The sequence below is a fragment of the Frankliniella occidentalis genome, unplaced genomic scaffold (genome assembly GCF_000697945.3).
Source record: "Frankliniella occidentalis isolate FOCC.00 unplaced genomic scaffold, Focc_3.1 Scaffold8, whole genome shotgun sequence".
In the NCBI taxonomy this organism is placed as follows: Eukaryota; Metazoa; Arthropoda; class Insecta; order Thysanoptera; family Thripidae; genus Frankliniella; species Frankliniella occidentalis.
Genome location: NW_026267138.1, coordinates 1,605,670 through 1,615,549, shown reverse-complemented (window position 1 = coordinate 1,615,549; position 9,880 = coordinate 1,605,670). Strand labels below are relative to the sequence as shown.

At 49.6% G+C, this 9,880-nt stretch overlaps 1 protein-coding gene across 1 annotated transcript in view; it reads left to right on the top strand.

Moving 5' to 3' along the window:
- Positions 1–836: 836 nt before the first annotated feature.
- The window catches only part of LOC113205925 (sialin-like), a 36,434-nt gene continuing 27,390 nt past the window's right edge, over positions 837–9,880 (top strand). The window contains exons 1-2 of the mRNA XM_052275457.1: positions 837–1,134; positions 6,465–6,715. Of these exons, the coding sequence (XP_052131417.1) occupies positions 1,053–1,134; positions 6,465–6,715 (333 nt within the window). The 5' untranslated portion in view covers positions 837–1,052. The remainder of the gene's footprint in view (positions 1,135–6,464; positions 6,716–9,880) is intronic.

The window sequence follows — 9,880 nt, the reverse complement described above, 5'->3', positions numbered from 1 at the left end:
ATAATCTCATTTCTCATAGGTGTGACGCTACACGGGGTCCTCCATGCATAACAATTCCGCAGACAAAACTGAAGCACAGTCTATCGCTGCACTGTCATTGTAAGATTTTGGTTTGACAGTTAATAGAAAGTTGCGTAAGTTTACGTTTTATGTAATGTGAGGTGAGGGGAGTGATCACAAGTTATCACAAGTTTATTCCTCAAAGGGATAACACGAACTGACTCTTGTTCTAAGAAAATTGTGAGTATTTGTTTCATTATAACCGATGTTAAAAGCTCCGGATCATGAAAAAAAGATGACGCGAATTTGAGACGCGTCTTGTTTTTCCCCCGGATATTTTGATCAATAAGGTTATCAAGCATCATAAATACAGAGAAGGTTCTCGAGCTAACAAGTACATATCCTTGGAACAAGTCAATTTCCTAGCATATGTCTATGAAATTAAATTTTTGGGTTGCGGAGAGAGTGAATACCGTTGTGCTATATCACTGGTAAAACAAGTGTTCAATTTTGCGCGTCAATTGATTTTTAAGTTTGTTTGCATTTTATAGACACTAAGAACTGTGTCCAAGTGAGCAGAATAAACGTTTTAAATTTGCACACCACGCAAGTTTGCAACTTGAGTTAAACATCATGTAATCGGCAAAATCTCAAAATCACACGTTGGTTTGCAAATTATGCATACTCTTTACCAGTGTACTGTCAACGGTACTTGACGCCTCATAGGCTACCTACTCCTTTGATATCTGTTGACGTACTTTTCCAATCCCAATCAAGTCCACTTTTCACGCATCTGGCTACATTGGGCGGTGATAGAGATCTCGGCATCAGCGAAAGCACTTCTCACTTGGCTACCCGAACGCTCTGGTCGAGAGTAAATAGGGACTAATGCGTTCCGAAAAGCCCCTCGAAGTCGAGCAGTCTGTTCATGCAATCAGTGTCGGTCGAACGCACGGCGCGCCCACACACTTAGTGCACGGATCGCGTGTATGGGCTGACCTTACGATCCCCCACGACCCCCGCGTCCCTCCATTTCAGTGCCGACAAAAGCCATGGCGCAGCGCAAGCTTAACGCCAGTGGACCGCAAGGTTCGCGGAACAGCTCCATCAGCAGCGCTGCGAGTGATGCACCAGGTAAAGAGAATGCTGTTGACGTTGATGCCAGAGGTTGGGAAAATCCTATCGAAATGTTCACATTTAAGGGCTGCAAGCTTGTCGATCTTTTCTATACCTCCGTGCAGATCTTTTGCGGGCAGGGGCCGGGCCAAGGCCAGTCCACTGAGGGTCTGGGGCCAGGTGGGGCCTCTTTGACGTGTTCTACTGCCGGGTCTGGGCAGAGCAGGCGGGGGGCCGGGGGCGGCCAGGTGTCGGGCTAGTTGATTCGTGTATCGGGGAGGCGAGAGGCAGCCGAACCCTTGTGCCCACCCTGCGCGCTGCAGCGGGTGTGTGTGTGTGTGTGTGTGTGTGTGTGTGTGTGTGTGTGGAGTGAAGTGGCCTTTCAGCGCGATGAGGGGTGTGAAGAACTGAGGCCTGTGGGAGCCCTGTGGAGCGAGCGAGAGGGAGAGGAAGGTGCGGAAGAAGGGTATAAGAAGAGAAAGAGGTCCTGTTGCGTCTGATCGAAAGAGGAAATAACGTGGGTGGATAGGGCCCGCGTGGCGCGGAGGCGAGCGTGAAGGTGCAGAAGACCCCACCCTCTGAGAAACCACTTCAAATAATTCTTTTGACTCATTCGGCGGTACTTCGACATAACTGTTTACAGCCCTTCACTGTTAAAAATACCGTACCCAACTACAGCAGATACTACCGTATTTTGTCTACTGTTTGTCACAGTACGGAACCGTGCGCCATATTTTGCCGTATAGGATACACTACAGGCAAACCGTAGTCCAAAAACAACATCTTTGTTCTGTACTATACCCAGAGCGTCACTGGCCTGGAGATTGCTCTCGCTGATGATACGTCACGCCATATAAGTCATACGCCAGAGGTGCCGCAGGGGCCTGCCTGTCCCAGTACCTAGGGATGCAACTATTTTTGAACATTGAAGTTGGCGGTCAATTCCCGACCCAATCCTCATACAAAAATATTACAAACGGCAAACCCCTAGATATACTGTAAGGGTACAGCAACATCATGACTACATTTTTGATACGGTGCTCCTGTACCTATTCTGTATGATGTACGGTTTTGGTACGGTGCATCCTGTACCTCTTCTGTAGGATGTACGGTTTGACCACAGACGTGTTAGGCAAGTGTATGACCAATAGTTTCCTGTACCTATTACTGTGGTTTTCTGTTACAGTGTTTATGGACAAAGTAAAATCAATAGCTGACGCAGGTGTGGAATGTTTTCATCCGCGGGTTTCGAGGAATATTTTTCTTTTTTTTATCGCCCTGCATGCATGGCTGCCCGCGCCCGAGACCTATGGTCCCAGCTCAACCTGTTGAGAGTCCCTGAACCCCGCTGTGTACACCATTTCTTGTCCGGGCGAGGGCTAGCTCGGCGTGGAGCAGAGGGCGTGGGGATTCGGTTTAGGAAAGAAGGGCATCGGCAGGGGCAGCCGCGCGATGTTCATCGCCGGGGTACCAACCCAATTATTTCCATATCTCTTCAAGTTTTCAATATTATTACCTTGCGACTTTGCTCCAGCAAAACGACTCGATCGAACAATAAAGCAAGGATAGAGTCACGTTTCGAGAATAGGGTGTGCTACAGTGTAGGGCGTTATCATCTTCATCGTAATTCGTCAGTGATGTGTTTCTGAGTCTTTTTTTTTGTCAGTCTAAGTTCGTTCCCGTCAGTACAGCACACTGTACTCAGGAAACCACTTGTTTCGAGGAACAAAAACGAAAGACAAGAAAATTTTACTCCTGCAAAACAAGTTTTGATTGCCCCGATTACATGATTTAGTCATGTTGATAACGGTGTGATCGGCTTGATAGTACCTTTTCGCCTGGTCATATTTTATGTAACATTCTTGATCAAACGTTTAGTTGGCTTTTTTTATTATTATTATTACAAATTGCTTTTCTCAGTGTGGAAATCGGAGTGTCAAGTTTGTCGCCCTTAGGAATTTGACACTTATAATGAGGACTAGATATGGCATTTTGCAAAGAGAGATGCAGACACCCAATTTAGCAAAGAAACTAACACAGACGTTAGCGTGCAGCGGGTGCAAACGTTCGCGTGCTTCGCGCAGCGGCGCACTCAGGTACTTACTGATGAGATGCAAATTAGGGGCAGAGTGAGAAAAGGGGTATGAGGGGGGAGGTGTGGACAACGAGGCTGGTGGTTGAACGATGCGGGGTGAGTCGACCGGCGTCCGACCGAGCGATCCATCATGATGTGGGAGAGAAAAGGGGTTGGCGACGAAAATAGGGGATGGGGAAGAAACGAGACCCGACCAGAGCACACTGCGCTCCACAAAGCCGCTCGAAACGTGTGCTATACCCCAAAAATAGGCGTACAGAAGAATCCCGATATTCTGTAGCCAAGACAGTATTGTTCGGTCTTCGCGCACCCCCGCCGCCAGGTAGAGTGGTAGGGGATGCCTTGCCAGTGCAGGGGGAAGCTTTTCAACCACCCTGCTGTTCTTCGGCTGTGACTCTTCCTCTGCCCTATAACCCCAGTCAGTCGCTATCAGTTGTCGTCCGCTGGACCACGCGGGGAAAAAAAAGGATCATCCAACGACCGTCGTGTTCTTGTGGCCTGGTTGTTGTTCCAAAGACACGATGTTGCAAATCCTGACAGCCGGTGGTTGTGCCACCGACCATGTCGTTGAGCCATGTTGCTCGTTGGAGTAGCATCCTCTTTTCTTGAAGCTATTTCAAGTACAAAATGTTATTGGTCCAGTGACACGTGTCCAATGACAATTTTTTTGCGTGCATGTGGCAAACATTTTCGGCAGAAATTGGTTGCATTTTTTTCACTTTTTGACTTTGCTTTTCACTCGATGACCGCTTATCAGAACCTCTCGAGAGCCATCTCGTACTTGTTACTTCGTGCGGTGACGCTGATATAAGAGTTGTACTGTACAACTACAAAAACTCTTAAAAAATAAAAACAATAAGAGTTTTAGAGAGTAGGATTGCCAGTGCAGTGTAGGTCAACAGATGATATAACCGCTGCCTGCTGACCTCAGCAGTAACAGCGGCACTTGGGTGATGAGGCGTAGGTGACACAGCGGGAAAGGTTATAATGTTGGAGGGGGGGCATCAAGGCACTGAGGCAAGAAATGGGTGGGAGGGGGTAGGGGATGAGGAGGGTCGATTGGATGCATCAACACCGTCGGTGTGGAGAGAGCGGAGTGGGGACATGATCGAGGCTTGTAAGCGGATTGAGCATCAAGTTTTGGGACGGCAAAGCCGACTACGTGCGTGCCTCCCAGGCTGGCAGCCACGCTCTGGGATTGCTTGACGAAGACTTTATCTTGATGAACTTGGTGGCGCTCTTAAGGTACAGCGCGACGAGCCACAACGAGCTCGGAATATTCCGAAACTAGGCTGTCAAGTTAAAGATTACATATGTGAGTGATTGGGGTTGCTGAGTAGGGCTTCTTAAACTGAGTACAACAAACATAGAATTTTCAATTTTAAATTAAATTGCCGAACTGAGCTACTAGCGCAGAAAAACGGGGGTGTCAACAACTTCTGTTTGCGGTAGATCGGGACTGACTCAGATATGAACTCAGGATCAACTGTTCAACTTGAGTGCAATTTAAAAGATCGAATAAGTGCCACTCAGAAAACAATGAGTGCACTCATGTTTAGTGCGGAAAATCATAGGTGATCTAATTTCTGATTGGATTGATAAGATGATATTAACGATTCTTGCGCGTTACGGAAGGTGACACATCGTTCTGATTCCAAGAACATCAAATACGGACAACATCGTAACATTAAACTGATACTCGCGGAAGCCATCTTAGCTGGGACTGCATAGTCCCAACCTGACCGGCCAATCATTCCGCTGAGTCAACATAAAACTCGCAAGGTGATTTCCATATGAAGGTCAAACTGGGAAGGTCGAAGTGCGCAGAGTAGGGTTTGAAACCACTTTCAGGTGGAGAGATATGCGAAGGGCTCGGCGGGGCGTAGAGAACTGATTGAAAAGGGTGGGTACGAAGATGGGTCGGGCCCGGCGCACCGTTCCGCCATCACAGCGTGCAACTCGTGCGGACTACGTCCTCGGCTACTATGTGCCATGTACAACCACGTCGTTTATACGAATACTTATGAGCTCTTCAGAGAAGCAAGCCCGGAGCGATCCCAATCAAGTTCAAAAAAGCTCCGGCTGGGAAAGTTTGGGGTGGTTAAAATGCTATTAAAAACACCTGCAGGTCTTACACAGGTATTTCACCCTAAATTATGTGCCATTTTATATCGTATTCTTCTATTTTGGGATATGACATGATACGGAGGGCTCCGACCATATCTGGCTATGGTAATTGTGCGAGCAAAACCATCTTCGCTCGGATTGACCGACAATTACTTTATTTTAAGGTGCATACCTTATCGAATATGCTATGGACACTGATAAATCAGTGGATTTTGCCTCTCCCCTGATAAATCACAATCAGTATACATGAATGTAAACTATCAACTTTCAGTGTGCCATTCCATGCTCTCTGTATCAGAGCGGCACGGCGCAGTGCCACGGCTCTGCGCTTTGCTCTGCGAAATTTATGCAATAAAGACGTAACTCGACTCTCATATCGCCGGCGCTAGTTCACTGTTCTACACTCAGCCGAGCTGGGCCAAATGAATATGCCATTTCTGCAACACGGCTGCAGCGCAACGCAGATGGGGGAGGGCCTGGAGGGGAGGGGACGTCGGCATGTGAAACTCCCATATCGTGCTGGATTTATGAGACTGCTCTACGGAATGCAGAGAGGAAAAAACGACGCATAAACAAACTGCGTTTAAATTTTGTTATTAAGTTTCCATCTCATTTTGAGAAAATAAAGAGTTGCCTATTATTAACACTTAAATTCTTTCAGGGCTTTCCTGCGACAAGCTGCCATTTCTCCTGAACAAACTTCAAAGCAGACAAAAATTTTGGTGGAAACATGATTCCTGGTGTCTGAAGCCGCTCTTAATATCATCGCGTCCGCAGCCCCGAGGCTGTGGCTTAATCGCTTTTCCCCTGCCTCACCATCCCTTACCCTAACTTCAGTTTATTTTCAAGTTCTCTCCAGGTGTTGCCCGCCGACAGCTAGTGTCACAGTTAGCTAGGCACCTTGTAGTTTATAAGCCGGGATAGAGAGCGGGCACAGTCTGCTTCCATTCGTCTACCAGTCCCTAATGTAAACATTTTCTCTTGCAACGTTCTTCCTTATCATTTTCAGTGCTCGGACGTCAAAAACTGGTGTATTAATAGCAACATCTAGTCTCTGTGGTCTGTCTTTTACATCCCACGATTACAAAACTACCGCCTCTCGTTGATTTTGATGTCTCTTTTCTAGGCCTCCTAAAATGCCGCTACATCTTCGCGTTCATCAGCTTCCTGGGCATCGCCATTCTGTACGCGCTACGGGTGAACCTGTCTGTGGCCATCGTGACCATGTCCAAGTCCACCACCAGCACCAGCACGTCGGCCGCACGCCTGGACACGTGGAGCGGCATGCTCAGCCTCAACGCCGCCCAGAACGGCTCGGAGGACGGCACGTGCCCGTCAGAGAGCAGCTCCTCCGGGTCCGCGTCCACGTCAACGACGGTGAGTAAAACGATGCAGCGTCCCCTCGCGTGGGGATGGGGGATGCCACGGGTTCCATTTCGCTCTACTTCTCAAAAACTTCCCGTGAATCTGCATTCAACGCCATTCTCGCTCTCCCACAGGAGCGACTGGTTTATAAACTGTGGAAACTTGTACTACTGCAAATTGCGACGGTTCGGAATTGAATGTCCGATCCTTGTAGCCGACGACATGCCGTTGGGTGCTGATGCTGCATTCCCGAGCGGATATGACGTATTTCTCATATCCAGTTGGCAAACCATAATCTCTTGAATAGATGGTCGAAAAAGGACGAGAGGGGGAGAGGAGAGGACAGAGCCGGGCAGAGCGAAGGTGAAAATTGGAGTCGTTATAAAAGAAGGCAAGGAGGGGTGGTGGATAAGATGAGAAAGGCCACGCCAGGCATCGGCTGACACCGGAAGTAAGCCCGGAGGTTGGAGGAGAGGCGACCAGGCCGGTCCCGGCCAGGAGGTAGCTAGCGGAGGATGTTTTGAAGGAAGGAAAGAGACATAAATCGGACGGGGGATTTAATTTCCGCGGTTGAAGCATGCCTTAGAGAGTAGGGGAGGGAGAGAGAGAGAGAGAGAGAGGGAGAAGGGGGGAAGGAGGGAAAGAGAGAAGAGAAGTAGAGGAGGGGAAAAGAGACGAGCCCAAATGATGGCAGGCTAGATGATGAGCCAGCCAGGCCCTAATCGCAGCCGTCAAGCAATAATAGCTGCGTCCGGGACGTGTGTCGAGCTGATACCGCGCACCTATGTACGCGTATATTCATTGTTCTCTCCCTGTCTTTATCTTTATCCCCCCACCCTCACAAACACACACCCGTTTGCTCTATCACCCTCTCCCCTAACTCCCACTACCCCCTCTCCCCTTTTCTCTCACTCCCTCTCCCCCATTTTTCACTCCACCTGGTTCGCTCTCTGAAGCTCCGGCTCCGTGTGTGCTTTCGAGTGTGTCCCTCCCGACGGGAACCACGCGAAGACCCGGGAAATAATCCCTTTCCGACCCGATGTCAATAATTAAGTGGCCCGGTTTGTTTTGGACTCGCCTTGCCATTGCAGTGGCACAGCGCGCGCTGCGCTCGGGCTGGCTCGGATGTGGAGTGGACCCGCACTGTACAGCCTGCGGCGCGCCCAGGAGTCATCCCCTTGTGTTTCTACCCCGTTATCCCATTTCGCCAGGCGATTTATGAACATATGAAACGTGAAATGCTTGTCTGGCAGCAAAGCTTGCTCTTGTAGCAAGTTCGTTCTGCTGGATAAAACGTTGGAGAGAGGTTCCTATATCCACTGTCTCGTCCATACACAATCGTCTTTTTACGGATTTCCCCTGATAATCCCTTGTACAAATTTTGCCCCCCTGGATTTGTCTGGGAGTGGCCTTCCCGTACCTTCACTGTGCACCGGACCTCTCCTTCTGCTGCCATTTCTTTAAGGTCGTTATCGTCGTGACGATGAAACAATGAGGGTGCGGATCGTTATCTTACCGTGGCGGCGATTCCAACGCGATGATGATAGACGACAAGAAGCAAGCCGTTATCGTTTTCGCGGATAACGTTACGGCAGAGAGTAGCGAAGCTGTATTTGGGTCAGGCCCCTCTTCGTTGTTTCATCCGACGAATGCTACGCCGTGTTCTCAACCGGCGCAAAACACAAAACTCCACGAGCCACACTTGTATTTTCTTTCCGGGTGCGCACGAGCCGAGCTGGAATCCCTCTTTTATTTTCATTTTTCCGTGTCGTGGGCGGCATAGTGGGCCGGGCGTGGCCTGTTTGTCTTCCCAGGGACACATCTGCGGACGCCTCTCGGTGATGGTGAGTGATGGTATAGGAATCCTAACGCTCCGGCGCGTCTCGTGGGCGTGGCGGGGCGGGGCGTGGTGGGGTGGGAGCTGTGCCGTGACCGAGGCGGCGCGCATTGAGAGGAAAGCGACCGAAAAGTCTCGATCAGAGCAATAAGAGAAACACCCAAACGGGCACATTAGCTCATGGGATTGGCAATAGTAGCTGGTGGTGAAGCCTTTTTTATGTGGCATTGAGTGAATGTGTACTCGAGGCTTCAAAATGATCTAAAAGAGCTCGATAGAACCAGAACCCAAACAGTCGCCTGATTCCCAATACAGGATAACCAGTAGCCAGCCCTGCCGAAGCAGCGAATAATTGGTAAAATAAACCGCATCCAGTCGTTTGGCACAAATTTGGCGTGCACACGCTAAACGGTTATTTTGGTGACAGCAGTCCTCTGCCCGCCGTCCACAACGATATTTTGCATAATTTTTCAGAATTGCGTGCATGCAATTTTTCAAAATTAATGTGTAGGATGTAATACCCCATTGTAATGTTGATGTCACAGCAACAAACGATTTTCTGTGTGTATTAGATCCTACATATTAATTTTGAAAAATAGCATGCATGCAATTCTGAAAAATTATGCAAAAAGTGGTTGTGGACGGCGGGCCGAGGGCTGTCACCGAAGTAACCGTTTAGCGAGAGCTGTGAGCCCTTGGTTAATTCAGTTGGTCTCAAGTAACTTCTAGTGCCAGAGCACGGGTTGCATCGCGCCGCGCCGAGAAATTTTAAGCGAGTTTGGTGCGACCGAGACCTTCGGCCCGGCCAACAAGGCGAGCTCCGTGCCCGCCGAGCCGAGCCGCCGACGCCACGCGCCCTTTAACGAATCTTAGCTAATGCTTCTATGAATTATCCCCCCCCCCCCCCTCACTGGTTGAAGTTTTGAAGTCTGTCGGCCCCGGTCCCCTAGATCGCTCAACTTCAGAAGCGTCCCAACATCAGAGGAAAAATGATCCGAGCGGAGCGCCTAGGCGAGGCAGCCGAGAGTCCGAAGCGTGCAGCCAGGAAGTGCGCAATAGCTGTGTGCTTGCAGCCCAAGTCAGTTGGGCCGGTGCGCCAGAAAATGAGAGCGTAATCTGATTGTTGGGATGGTTAGGGCGCCTCTGCTCCTCCCCCCCCCCTCCCCTCCTCCCCACCTCACTCGGCACGGGCCGGCGGGATTAATATGCGGACATCAGAAAGCAAAAAGGGGGGAGAGATAGGGGGAAAGAGTGGGACGGCAACGGAGTGGGGGAGAGGAGGGGAAGTAAATGACATAAATGAAGTCAGAGCTGGGTTGTGCGAGCAGGGCATACGCGGG